Source organism: Heterocephalus glaber, unplaced genomic scaffold (genome assembly GCF_053883595.1).
Source record: "Heterocephalus glaber isolate CG9 unplaced genomic scaffold, H.glaber_assembly_v1.0 deba00001444, whole genome shotgun sequence".
Lineage (NCBI taxonomy): Eukaryota > Metazoa > Chordata > Mammalia > Rodentia > Bathyergidae > Heterocephalus > Heterocephalus glaber.
Window position 1 is genome coordinate 11,711,443 of NW_028258297.1, and position 14,610 is coordinate 11,726,052.

Genomic DNA, 14,610 nt, shown 5'->3' on the forward strand with positions numbered 1-14,610 from the left:
CAAAGATCTTGTAAACAAAGTGACTTTTACCAACAGCTTATTGATAAACAGTTTGGGGTTGACTGGAATTTGAACAGGTCTTTTCTGAGATTATTATTGTCCGTGGGCCTTAAAACAGTTCTATGGCTAGGTGCTCTGGCTCCTATTTCCAGCTACATATCCCATTTCCCTCTCTCAGTCTCTGTTTATTTGAAGATCACAGCTATTGGCTTTGACTCTGGTCCTGGTCCATTCGCTCCAAGCCCAGTGTTGTTATTTCCTTAGCAGAGTTTTCCCCTAATTGTGGCCAGTAGATAGTTCTGAATTCCTCCTAAGAAAAGGAAGATATGGGAATGTACTCACCTTTTATCAGAAAACATATTGTGGGAAACTCTTCTTCATTTTTAAAGAGCCAGGTGGAATGTAACATTCTGGGGAAAACCTATTTGGTCTGCCCCAGGCAGAGGGAGTAACATCTTCCTCTATACCCCTATGGCTTTTGCACATAAAATAATCATGATGAGGATAATAGTTGTAATAATAGTAGTAAGGAAAGGTTTATGTTACCACTTACTGAATGTGTCTATGTACCAGGTGTCAGGCTAAGTACTTTACATGCATTATTTAATGCTCAAAAGAACCCCAGGGGAGACACCATTGTTACCCTCTGTTTATAGATTATATTGGTTAGGAGTTGAGTTTGGCTGCATGGTGAAACCTGTCCCCAGTGGCTTAACTAAATCAAAACTTATTTTTGGGCCTGGGATTTGGCTCAGTGGTTATGCCGCCTGCCTCACAAGTGCAAAGACTTGGGTTTGATCCCTGGTACTAAAAAAAAACAAAAACCAAAAACCAAAAACTTATTTTTCTCAATAACAGTAAACTAGAGGGCCGGGGATTTAGCTCAGTGGTTCCGCTGCCTGCCTTGCAAGTGCAAGGACCCGAGTTCAATCCCCAGTATCAAAAAAAAATAAAAAACAAAACAGTAAACTAGAGATGGACAGGCTTGGTAGAAAGGGTGGCTTCTTAATACCATTCTTACCATGTAGCTTTGCTGTTGTGGAGGTAAGGTGTCTATTGTTTTTCCAGTCTGTCTTGTAAGTAGAAGAAAGAGTAAAGAGCAAAGGACAAAGTTTGAAGGGCAAGAAGCCTTTTCTTTTTGTGGTTTTGTCTTATTAGTTGCGAAAGAAACCCGTCTCCTATCTATATCTTGAGGGCTACAATTGTGTTATGTGGCCACACTTATCTGTCAGGGAGCCTGGGAATTCTCTCTTTACTTTTTTTCAAAGGTAGGCAGATCTTGGCCCTGAACAAAACTAGGATTCTGCCTGTAAAGAGAAAGAGAATGAACACTGAGTTGGCAACCACCAGTCCCTGTGACACAAATGAAGAAACTGGACCTCAGAGATGCCAAGGTTCTTGTTCAAGGTCAGAAATGTGGCAAACTTAAACACATGTCTACCTGATACTAGTTCATATTCTTGACTATTTTGAGAGATGAAATCTTTATCATGAAGCATTGTAATTTGTGTGTGCGTGTGTGTGTGTGTGTGTGTGTGTGTGTAACTGGGGATTGAATCCAGAACCTTGTGCACACTGGGAAAATGCTCTACCACTAGCCATATTCCCCAACCCCACAATTGTCATATTATTTGTTCATTGTTTCCTCCCTAGATTACAAGGTGTTAGTACCAGGAATAAATTGTATTCACCTTGGCATTCCAGATGCTTGCCTATAGTTTGTTAAATGGATAAATACACAAATGTTAGGATTACAGTAGTTTTTCAGCTAAAGTATCTTTCTGGCAAAATATTCTTTGATGTTCTTTTCTTCTGTGATATTTCATAACTACCTATTCCAGAACGAGTAGCTGCAAATGCATATAAAAGAAAGATCTTGGTCTTTGTGTTGCCATGGGTACATTTAGCCTCTTCTGCTATTCATAGGCTTCTAGTCTCGTCTCTCTCCCTAAATGCTTAATGCTTGTTTACAGGGCACAGTCCAATTTCTCTTGTTCTGCCGGGTCAAACATTCCCATACTGCATTGCTCTATTTCTTAGGGACTTGATCGTTACCTGAATAACAATAATTTGAGTCACAGGCAGCTCTAAATCCCAAATCTCATTTTTTGTTCAGGCATTTGCAGTCTGGAAGGACCTAACATTCATATTTCAGTATTTTGGCAAAACAGGTAGTAAGGGGAGAATACTTAAGATAATCAGTTCAGTAAATTTTTCAGAAAACCAACTGCTGATATGCCTAGGTTTAAAAAAAGGGCATTGTGTTTTTCATAGGCCACTATGATTTCCACTTTGATTCTCCTTTAAAGCCCTAATGCTTAGTTGGACAGGGTCAGGTTGTAGGGCACTGCCAACTGCTTACTGAGGAAGGTTGGAGCTAATTAGACCCAAGAATGAACTTTCACTCAGACTCCACCTCGGTGGTGCAAATAGCAATATTGAGCTTCCTGGGTTTCCCTTTCTCTATGGGCCTTTGGCCAGTAGCTTACTATCACTAAACAAATTAGATAATGAATAATTACTACTTATTAACTGGTTATTATATATTAGCCACTATGCTAAGTGCTTTGTCTCATTTAATGCTTAGAACACTGTGACTGTTATTATTGTCATCTTACAAATGAGGAATGTAAGGATTAGTGAAAATGAATAATTTGCTCAACATATTGTTTGCACCAAAAGATTTCTTGGGGAGCTTTGCCACATCTGAATCTTTAGCAGCCCTAATCAAGTTACCTTATATAGTAAGGAACTCCAATAACAGTGATAATAACATTCTTTGTATCTTGATAATGAACATTGTTACTCTCCCTTAAAATGTGGATACAATAATGGTAATAATATTAGTAGCTGCCAGTTACTGAATGTTTATTACAGGCAGTGGTGACAAATCTACAGCATGCGTGTCACAGCGGGCTGTTTATATCACTGAAAGCTCTAAAAGGTTTGCCATCACTGCTATAGGCCATTCTGACCAATCCCCCCCCCTTCACAGTACTGGGGATTGAACCCAGGGTTTTGTATTGAGCTACATCTCCAGCCCTTTTTTTACTTTGAGACAGGGTCTCAATAAGTTCTTAACTTGCCCAGGGTGGGCTTAAACTTGCAACTCTCTTGGCTCACCCTCCTGAACATGTGCCACCACACCAGGCTCAAAGTTCCCAATGTGTAATAATTCATTGATCCTTGCAGTAATTCTTTCAGGAAGGTGCTCCTATTATCTTAATTTTCAGGTGAATAAACTGAGGGGCAGAGAGATTAAGTAGCTTCCATAAGGTCTGACTTGTAAGTGGCAGAGCTAAATAAAGTAATATAATGTATTTATTAGGAAAACCCAGCTGCAAGGCAGTTTTTCCAGTTCTCCCTTCCAACTAATCTACAGGCCCTCAAAAACCTTCTGTAAAGGAACGCTGAGGCACTACTGGTGCGACATTACCTGGGCAATAGGTGGTAAAAACTGGCTTGCCATCTGGGATGGCCTGACTCAGAAGTAGGGATATTTACTATTGTATTGTTCCAGCTCTAGCAGGCTAAACTCAAGTTCAAAGGCCAAGCCACAGCCTGGTTGCAAAAGACCTCAGAAATCCACCTAACCCCAGGTTTCTCAATTTCTGCACAATTCACATTGTGGACTCCGTAACTCTTTCTTGTTGGGACTGTCCTGAGCACCGCAGAACGTTGAGCAACATTCCTAGCTTTACTCACCAAATGTAATGCCTCTAGTTACAGCAGTAAAAAGTAAAAAAATCTTGAGATACTAACAATTATTAGGGTAGTGATGGAAAGGCAAAAATCCACCCGACTGAGAACCACGGATCCAAACCACCTCCTCATTCTATACAAGTTGGAGCCAGAGTCCAAAGAGATAAAGTAACTTGTTCAAGGCAGTTAGCAAGGCCGAGACTAGAATCCAGATCATTCATGCAACATCATTTTTTCCCTATAATGTACAGGGCACAATATGGAACCCAGAGGCAGATCAAACCTGTTAGGTGTAAGAATCCATTGCACATACCTAACTGCATGATGCTGGTAGGAAATAAAGTGCTACTAAGGCAGCAAGGGGTAGAGAAAGAGTATGAGGTCTGGTGTCTTGAGATCTGGATTGGCCACATTTTTTGCTGCAGAACTTAACCAAGCTTCAAGTTAATCAATGGAACAGATATTGCAGTCTCTACCTCTATCAAACGCTCTATCATGGATCGAAAGCACTGTGCAAACCGGTAAAGCTTTTATTAACATCAGGTATTATTAAGGTCATTAGGGATGTGAGAATTATGATTAGAGTAAAAAGCCCTCAAAACTGGTTGTAAGGGGTGGCTTCATTCCCTGACTTCTCAATTTGAGATCTCTAGCCTTGCGCGGGAGAGAAAGCTAGCAGAGTCCTCCCTCTTCTCCTCTCCCCACAGAGTACCCCCGCCCTCCCCAAGAAGCCAAGAGGCGAGACAGACGAGGGAAGTGAGGTCGCAACTCCGGGCAAGTCGTCCTGCAAGTTGGAGCAGATCGCGGTCGTAGGGCCCTTCTAGCTCCGCCAGCCCTCGGCTGCAGCCCCGCCCTAAGGGAAACAGACCCCGCCCGCTACACGCCGGCTGGCATCCCAGACTCCCAGCCCCAACCCAGTATAATCCTGGGCCGGCGCCGGAGATTCCCGAGCTCCCGCGATCTCTTCCCGGCCTCCCTCGGGCTGCGGGCGCGGAGGAGGCGGAGATTAGCGAGGGGCACTCGCCCCGCCCCCTCCGCGGCTTGGCCGCCACAGCTCCCTCACCACAGCCTCCCGCGCGGCCGGAGTCCTACATCCCGGTCCCTCCCTCCCTCTTTCTCCCCGCCTTCCCGATGCTGCCACAGTGGCGGGTCAGAGGATCCCGGCCAGTCAGGTCGTTCCTGCCTCGCGCTCCTCCTCCTCCCAAATAAACAGCCCTCCCCAAGCCTCGGGAGCCCGCACCGCCCCCTTCCTCCCTCGCCGGCGTGTTGTGAGGGAGAGTGTGAGCAAGCCAGCGAGCGCGGGCCAGCGGCGACCCCAGGGGTGCGCGAGGCTGAAAAGAGCGGCGGGCCGGCCGGCGGCGCCTGTGCGAGCGGGCGCGCGAGCTACTCCCCGTAGCAACGGCCCGCGCCGACAACCCGGCGGGCACCGAGGCGCGGTGCGCGAGCCTGAGGGCGCGGAGCCCGCGCGCACGCACGCACGCACGCGGGGGGGCGGGGCAGGCGCGCGCCCGCCTGTCGCGACTGTCGGGGCTGAGGCCGGGGGGAGGTGGCCTGTCGCGGGTCGCCCGGCTCCCGGAGGCGAGGGGGGCGTGGGCGGATGGCGGAAGGTGCCCAGCCGCAGCAGTCGCCTCAGCTCGGGCCCGGCGCCGCCGCCCGGGGCATGAAGCGGGAGTCGGAGTTGGAGCTGCCGGTTCCCGGAGCGGGAGGAGACGGAGCCGAGGCCGGCCTGAACAAGCGGCCGCGCACCGAGGAGGCGACGGCGGACGGCGGCGGCGGGATGCAGGTGGCTGCGCGGGACGGGGGGCACCCGGTTTCGGTGGGGCGCGGGGCGGGGCCGGCTTCCTGGTGTGGACACGGGGAGGGTTTCGGGGGTCCCGGGTGGGAGAGGCCTTCATGGGTCGGGGCCTGGCTAGAAGGTGAGGCGAGTTCGGGCTTGAAGGCCAGGGATGCAGAAGGGTTTTGGTGTGTGAGCCCTAGAGAGACGAGAGGGCAGCACGAGCGAATAGGTTTTGGGGGGACATCGAGCATGATTGGGACGGAGTCTATTTCATTGAACCCTTCCTTAGTTCCTGGGGAAATCGGGAAATTCTGGGACTGTTGCCCAGAGGAGAGCCGCTGGGCCGAGCCGTGGACGAGGGGACCGGGTGGGAAACCTCAAAAGAAAGAGTACCTTTTGGGCAGCTCTGGACACAAGCTGGGATGGGAAAGGGAAGCGGCATTTGAAGGAGAGGTGTGAAAAGCGAGAACTCCTTGAGAGAACCCAAAGGGGATGTGGCTTCGATTGTGGGTTAAATCAGTTCCACAAAGAGTGTGAGAAGTACACGGAGTTTGGTGGTGGTTTGGGGACACCGTGGTGCTCTGTCATTTTGTGGCGCATGCTAATGAGTCAGGAGAGAGACTCAGGATATGTCCCTCTCATACTTTGCCAATTGCATCCTACCTGGCTAGGACACCCAGTAGCTTTTTAGTGTCCTGGGGGCACACAAGATTTGTAGGGTACTAGAAGACTGGATTATTAATTGTGGACTCAAGGATAAGCTGGCTGATTTCGGTGAGGAATGGTATTGATTATATCAGTTACTTTGTAGTTTGTGGTGGGGCTTGAAACCTTCCTAGGTTTTAGGAATTGGTCTCTGTTGGCAAGACAGTTTCTATAAATGGTGAGTCTGGCCCAGCAGCCATTGTGTATAGACATCAGCTTAATTCTCTTAGAAGCATAGAATGTTAAAAGGTACCAGAGACATCTTTGACTTTTCCAGGGGTTCTTAGCCTGGATAGCCTTGGAAGATTCTTAGGCAGAATAGTTTATCTGCACTTTTTGGTGGAACAGAATCAATCATTTTCATTTTCTTTTTTTTTTTTTAATTTGATTTTTTTTTTTTTTTGGGAGGGGGAGGAGGATTCAAGTCCCAGTATGTTTAACCACCCATTTTCCAGTTGAGGAATTAAAAGTCCAGGGAAGACTAGTGACTTGCTTAAGGGTATTTAGTTAGCTGGTTGTAACACTGAAACGAAGAGCCTGGCCTTCTAATTCTTATTCCTGTGCTCTCTCCATTACACCACTCTTGGAAATCTCTGCAGTGCTAAAAGACTTCCTGTGCTCTGGTGCCTGCTTTTTAAGGTTCTCCCTGACTTCCTGTGTTAGAGATGGAGCTATACTTAAGCCTGGCATGTTTGTTGTGTGCCTCTTGGCTCTCCTTTGCAGAGTTCTCCGTTATTTCTGTGGGTTTGGGTAATGTGAACCTCTGGTGTTTATTTTTGGATTTGTTTGTTTGTTTGCTTGCTTTTGTTATTGTTAGAACTTTGTCAAGGAGAGGGATTCTGAGAAGTCTTGGCCATGTAAAAAGTGTAGAGGAATATAGGGAAAGTTCAGGTGATGTGGATTAACAGTAGATGTAAGAAGGAAAGACTGGGTAGAGGTGCTGATGAGCACGTTCCACTTAGTTATGTGTATGTAATTATGTGTCTGTGTATGTAGTCATTTATTATTTCTGTCAACCATAGTTAATAGTGAGACCCTCCCACTTCCCTCTTTTCTGCCTGGAGCCTATTATTTGCTAGTTACCTTCACATTGGCTGAGGGTAGTGATATTTGGAAATGGAGCAGTGTAATAGAACTCTGAAGGTGTGCAGAGGAAGGAATGGATTAGGTACTTTGGGTACAGTTAGTTTAGAACTATCCCACAGGGAAGCCTTTTTTCACTCACTCTACATATTTATAGGTGTTCTTTATTTTCACTTTATACATTCTCATTTTTGTTAGTTCCATCACAGCTTGTCACACAGGCATTCAACTCATCGTTGAGTTAGCTCCTTGCCTTCAATTGGCTATATTGTTCTGGGATAAGCCCTTGTTTGGGGACCTGTTTCCTTAGTTGTAAAGCAAAGCATTTGTACAAAATGATTCCTAAATTAACTTCTAAAAATTGTAAGGCAAGTTCCCTGTCCTTAAAGTACATACGATCCTTGAAAAGGATTTAATTTGTATTTAATATTCATTTAACTAATATTTATTGAGCAACTGCTACATGCCAGGCACTGTTTTAACCCTTGGAAATGTAGTGAACAGAGAAAGGCCCTGCTTTCATAGAACTAATATTCTAATGGGAAGAGATACATAATAAAGACATCAACAACTACTGTTAAGTGCTGATAAGGGCAATAAAAAGAGAATGATGAAGATGGTCAGGGAAGGTCTCTCCCTAGGTGACCTTTGTGTGAAGTGAGGGAATGAGGTGTTAATGATGTGAGGGAAGAGGGTTCAGGTAGAGGAACTGATAGTTCAGAAGCATGGAGAGAGAAATGTGTTTGCTATGTTGGAGGACAGGAGCAGAATGAGCAGGGACTCATTCTCAGGAGACTAATAAGTCAGAAATGCCTGTGGGCCCCATGTAAATGTACACTGTAAAAATCTTTGTGTCATCAACCTTTTTTGGTATGTGGTTTTGTTTTAAAGCACATATTTTTGTCTATATCTTAACACAAATGGAGTTTTTCTGAAGTCCTAGCTCTGTATTTGGAAGACTTGCCTGTGCGCCTAGTTGACATTAGATTGCTTTTGCCTCCATGCCTTTTTTGTTTGTTTGTTATTTGAGATAGGGTCTCCCTGTGTAGTTCAGGCTGGCCTTGAACTAATTTATAAACTAATTTATGACAGTCCTTCTGCCTTTGTTCCCCCAGTGCTGGGATTGCAGGTGAGTGCCAAAAAGCGTGGCTCCTGGTTTATTTGTGCATTGCCTTTTATTATTCCTCAATGACTCTATTATTCTTAGTTCCCTAGTATGTTTGTAAGCTTCCAAAAGGCAGGAATTGTGTTTCCTTTGTGATTATCCATGAATACCTGACCGTTTTGGGTACATCATAAATGCTTAGTCTGTTAAATTGATGTTGAAATTTACCTTTTACAAATAGTAAAAGGATTTTAAAAAATGAAATTCTGGGGTGAGGATATTATCACAAAATTCCTCAATCCTTTAAGTGCCAAAGGAGTGAGTAACTGCTTTTTACAGGATAAAATCATTTATTGAAGTTAACTTCCCGAGGCTGGTTCCCAAATGAAGCAAGCTGTGTCCAAACTTCAGATTCCAAAGCTGAACCTTGGGTTGCAGCCACTAAACTTTTGGAATAAATCATTACTTCCCAAAGTGGATCTCAGGGGAATCTGGAGAGTCCCTGGTGCTTTTGTTGTAGTCCTTAGGCTCAGAAGGAACCACAGGGGAGAGGGAGAGGTTTGGTGCTCTTGGGGGGCCATATATAGAAGCTTTATGTGGATGAAAAGGGAGTCAGCACAGCCCTGAAAGAGAACTCTGAACCGTGGAGTAGGAGGTTAGAGATAAATGCAATTTGAAAATTGAAAAATAGGTTGAGAAATGTAGTTCTTAAGGAGAACTGCTACATTTGGAAATAATTTAATTTGGTAGAAAGTTAGATGAGTTCATTTCACTTTAAGCAAGCCTAATATGTCTGAAACTTAGGCTGTAAAACATGCTGGGGATTAAATTCTTTTAGTCAGCTTTTCTAGTGAATGTAAATAATTTGGTTAACAAAAATTCTACTTTTGTGCAATTGAGAATTTAGCTGCTGTATAAGGCACAGTGTATCTTAATGATTATAGTTTTTAGCAAAAATTTTTTGTGGCAGTGAAATGTTAATATCTGATTATTATGTGGCAGAGTTAACTTTTTCAGCAGTGTCATAAATCTAGTTTAGCTGCATGGATTCAGTGCTTGTTCATATCATGGGTGACTCTCATAGTGGGGAGACTTCTTTTTGGTTTGTACTTGCTTGTGATTACTTTGTGGATGCTCTTATCTATTCAAGTAGTTTGTCTTCCCACTTGTTCCTTCTAGGTGAATGTTTCTTTGGGACCTCACTTGGGTATTTGATACTGAAACTGAGCATGTACTACCCTTTGAATACAGGTAAACAAATAACATGCTTTTCTTACAAGTAATTTCATCAAAATTACTGAACTTTCATTTCTGCTTATTTTAGTCTTCTTAGGCTGCCACAACAAAATACCATAGACTGAAAAAAACATAACACACTTATTTCTCACGGTTTTGGAGGCTGGGAAGTCCAATATCAAGGTGCCAGCAAATTCAGTGTCCTATGAAGGCCTACCACATCTTAGCTTGTAGACACAGTGCTTCCTCGCTGTGTGCTAACGTGGCTTTCCTTAGTACACCATATGGAGTGAAAGCTCTTCTTGCACTAATCTCGTGTGATGGTCCCACCCTCATGATCTCATCTAATCCTAATTATTTTCCAAAGGCCCCATCTTCAGATACCATCCATAGGGCTTAGAGCATTCAGTGTTTGAATTTTGGGAGGAAACAAGTGTTCAGCCTATTTTAAAACTGCCAGAGTAGTACATACTGTAGATTGAGAAACTGAGGCACAGTCATGTAAAAATTACTTTTTCCCAGAACTCAACAAGGAAACCTTTGAATGTGAAACTGGAGATATATTCGAGAAGGAAGAGAAAGTCAAATATGACTTCAAAGTAGAATTATTCTTTTTTTGTTTTTTTTTTGGTACCGGGGATCGAACTCGGGACCTTGCGTTTGCCAGGCAGGCACTGGAACCGCTGAGCTAAATCCCTGGCCCCAGTAGAGCTATTCTTAAGGATGACTCAAGAGATTAGCTTGAGTTGAATCTGTCTTAACTTCTCTCATCTTCTAGCCACCTTGTCATTTTTTTCTCTGTTGCACTGACATGTGAACACAACAGAAGTTAACTAGAGATTTAACTTTCATTTTGTTATAAAGCAAACTGGTGCAGACAGGCCTCAAGATTATAGGATTGTTAAGAAAGAAATTCAGTATACTGCTTAGTGTAAACAAGAACAGTTGCTAGTGTATCTTTAGCCCAGGCCTTCATTTGGAGGTTATGCTTTAATAATTTGTAGAAACAATAAAGACAGCCATTTTGTTGAGTGGATTTGTTTGAAATTTGCTTGTATGTTTGCAAAGCATAGTAGACATCTTTATTCTGGGGCAAGTGTGCACTTCCTTCAGAGGCAGGAGAGAAGAGCCACAGAGATGATGGAAAGGAAATGGCAGTAACTGGAGCATGAGCAGACAGATGGAGCAAGGCATGGCGAGTGCATTTGGTGTTTTAGGTGGCCTCCAGGAGTATTGAGTTTCTTATTCTTCCCTCCAGCCCTAATATGAGCCAGCAGCTTACATGGCTAAGGTTTCATTATCTAATCCATCACAGATCAGCTTGAATAAATCCATTGGCTAGGGCTGATCTAGTTAGGAGAGTAATGCAAAGCTGCTTGAGCCAGGATTGGGACAAATCGGATCAGAACTGCTATGTGAATCCTGGACATATTTCTGTAATTTGGGTTGGTAAAGTAGTTTGGGAGGAGAGGGAGAGGGAGTGAGAGAGAAAGAGTGCCCAAATGAGCGAGCAGACAGCCCTGAGTTGTGTTCAAATGTTATTTTAGGGATTCAGGGGAAAGTATATGGAGGATATGATATCTTTCTCTGGAGCATAGCTAAGTCATCCTGATTATTTGAGTCTGAACATTCTTGGTTGCTAATGCTAAGGACTAACCTTTTTAGTAGTTGGAGATTTCAGTTGTGATCATTCAGTTGTGACTGATCTCTCTGAGTGATCCCTTAATCAGAATGTAAAATATGGTTTACTTGTTCATTTTTAAAGGGGAGATAGTACTATTACTAGCCTTACTGTGGAAACTTGTTTGTTATTCAGATGTGTAGTACTTGGCATATGGTGTAGTAAAGAAACACCATTTACAATTTCTCATATTTGGAGTTGAGTCTTGACTTCTTCACTTACCAATTGAATGGCCTTTGGCAAGATATTGAACATCTCTTGAGTTCTTGCTCATACATCTGTGAACTGGGAGACTTAAAACCTGCTCTTATGAGTTACTGTAATGAATAACTGAGATTATTTAAAGTGTCTATCATGACTCAGTGTTAAGTTTATTTCTTGCTTTCTTTATAATATGCTGTACAGTACTCAATAAGTTCCTGCTTACTGCTTGCTCAGCATGGAGTGGTTAATGTGCTTCCGATTGACTAAGTGCCAGAGTTGGGAACTATTAGAGCTGAGCAGTGAGTTAAATTGGGAAACCTCATTTGCTTGTTATCTGTGGAGGACAAGGGGAATGAACCTGGTCATAGAGGTCTCCCTATGGGGAGGGGAGACATTTCATCCTTTGATCTGGGTTGAAAAGACTACTGAAGTATCATAGTTCTTGTACTGATAATGTGGATATTTCCTGGAACCCAGGGGAGCTATACTGGGAGGGTGGGAGAGACATTTGCTGCCTTTTTAGGGTAGATGGGATGAGGAATACTGAAAAACTGTGTTTCAAATTTTTAAAGTTTGTTGGTTAAATATGTTACATTGACTATGTGGCATTTCTTGTTCTCATATTGGTTTATGGAAATTGAGCAAAGATGCCTGAGTATCACCGCCCCCCCCCCCCCGCCCCCATGCTAATGGAGTGATCTGTGTGGAAGAGTAAATCTGTTACTGTGATTAAAATCTTGAAACCTCACGTTTGACCTCAAGATGAAATCCATTCTGTCCTTTGGCCTACCCTATGGCTGGACATCTCTCTGTCTTTAAGAATCAGTTTTGATACTGATTCCTCCTGGATGCCTTTGTGACTGCTCCCATCCCACCCATACTCCTGCTATTTTCCAGAAGATCAGGTTCATAACTCTGTTATAGGACTTTAAAAATTAGCCCCTCACTCATGAAATCTTCAGGGGATCCTTAGGGGGGATATATAGGATTTAGCACTGTGCCTGGGCCTGAGTAGTCAAGAAACTTGTTCTTGTTGAATTGAACTTTGTCTTCTTGCTTCAGTTGGGGCCTGCAGATGGCTTTGTCTCTCTAAATTTTCCTTTAGGGGTCTGGCCTTTGGTCTGCTTTCCAGCTTATGTGAAGTCTAGGTGTTGCATGATTTGTGAAATGTTACCTGATCTTTCCATTCTTTTTTTTTTTTAAATTAATTTTATTGGTACATTTTAGATATATAAGATAATGACATTCATCATTGGAAATTTGCACCTTTACATAATCTCTCTTGGTTCTTATTTTTTCCCCATTCCCCTGCCCTCCCTTCAACCCCTTCCATCCCTCCTTCTTTACAAAGACTTTGTTTCCATGTTTTTCATTTTCTCATATTAATTCCATTGATCTTTCCATTCTTACCAGGATTAAAGGTGAGAGAGGCTTTCCAAATACAGAAGCTGGGGTGGAATTTAACTGTTGAAAGTATTGGGTGGGCATGGCAGTCTGATATTTGGTTTCCTGTGCTCAGATAGTAATTGAGTGCATGTGTATATGTGTAAAAAGCACCTTTGTGATAGTGTGGTTAAAGAAAAAAGAGGAGCCACACAAGTGAGAGGAACAATTAGAGCTAACGTGTTCCAGTTCATTGGAGCAGTCTGTTGATCTACCTTTTTGTAGTGCTGCTGAGGGATTCTGGAGTGTTGCAGTTCAGATATATTACTATCATTTGATCAACTGTGGACCTTAACCTTTTCCTTCTTAACTAGTGAATTTCACTAGATATTGCAGATTGTTTTTATGTATCCAGAAAACACACTAACCTGAGACACTGTGCAAAAGACATGCTATGTTTCACATTATTCCTGTTGGGTACTTAAGGAGGGAATTTGATACAATTTTTTTTGAATATCAGCTTTGGAGATAGATTAATAGACGTATTTTAGGAGAATTCTCTCTCCAGCCCTTGTTCTTCCCTCCCACTTCCCTCTCACCTACCTCCTAATGTCCTTTGTTAATATAGTAGGTGCCTTTTTTTTTTTTGGTACCGGAGATCGAACTTGGGAGATCGAACTTGGGACCTTGCAATTGCGAGGTGGTAGGCAGGGGAGCTAAATCCCTGGCCCAGTAGGTGCCTTCTTAAGGATCCTGAAAGAATAAATCAAGTTCTAAGAAAGGAATGAGAGAGCAGCCACTAGTATCATCTCCTGCTGACGTGTCCTGCACTGTGTGGCATCTAGGAATTTTAGCAAAGGAGCCATGATAAATGCCACTTACGAAGTTGATGACATTTTTTGAATTGTCAAATGATAATGGTTAAGTAACTTCTTAAAAACCTATTTTCCCAAGGGAGGAAACTGAGCCTTTGAGGTTTAGACTTCCACTTGAGTGTGTTCAACCATAACACTTGGGTTTTTAAGGGACCTTAGTCCCCAGATAACACCCATGTATGCGATTTTTTTTTTCCCATGGAAAGGGCTGGGTCTTTGATTTCTCCTTTGTTGAGAAAAAGAAATTTTGCACTGGGTGTTGGTTATTTTATTTTAGGCATGTGGTTTCTGAGGAGGCATGCTGTTTATTTTTCTTTCTGGCTGCATTGATTTTGTGAGTTCCTCTTTGGAAGTACCACAAGCAAGGCATGATTTATGGTGAGGGATGAGTTGGTGGCTGTGGGACTTTCTTGGCTTTGGGATTGGATGGGGTCAGAGGAACTAAAGGCAGGAGCTGCAGGATCCCATTTGGCTTCCAGCTACTGCTTGAGTTGGAATGCTTAGGGAACAGAGGCTCATGGGAGGTTCTTCTGTTGCTTTTATTTTGAGCTGCTTTTTTTCCTCTGCAAATTGGCAGCTGTTTAGAGGAGGGGTCATTAATTGCCGACAGCCAGAGTGTTTTCCAGAGCAGACCTATAAGTATATGAATTTCATTTAGGATTAATTTCAGGGATGTGTGACTTGTCCTGAGACAAAAGGACTTTGCTTCCATTTTCCTGGAAGCTACTGGGACTTCTTGATGGGCCTGCTCTGTTTATCTTGGACTCTTAGGCAAGTAGAAAAGCAGCTGCATAGTTAGCCCTTGTTGCATGGAGCTTAGTTTCATAGGTCATCCTCTCCTGGGGATTTTTTTACAGTC

At 43.4% G+C, this 14,610-nt stretch overlaps 1 protein-coding gene across 34 annotated transcripts in view; it reads left to right on the forward strand.

Annotated features, from left to right (window-relative positions):
• Positions 1-4,870: 4,870 nt before the first annotated feature.
• Rbfox2 (RNA binding fox-1 homolog 2) overlaps positions 4,871-14,610 on the forward strand; it is a 262,069-nt gene continuing 252,329 nt past the window's right edge. For 12 of the 34 annotated variants that reach the window (XR_015452317.1, XR_002395334.2, XM_004845701.4 and 9 more), the window contains exon 1: positions 5,212-5,485. Coding sequence is in view for 31 of the 34 variants with exons in the window: in XM_004845701.4 (XP_004845758.1) it covers positions 5,300-5,485 (186 nt within the window). In the remaining 3 variants the exon portion in view is untranslated. Of the gene's footprint in view, positions 5,486-14,610 lie in introns of all 34 variants that reach the window. The other 22 variants (XM_004845707.3, XM_004845704.3, XM_087213953.1 and 19 more) reach the window with 16 other exon arrangements.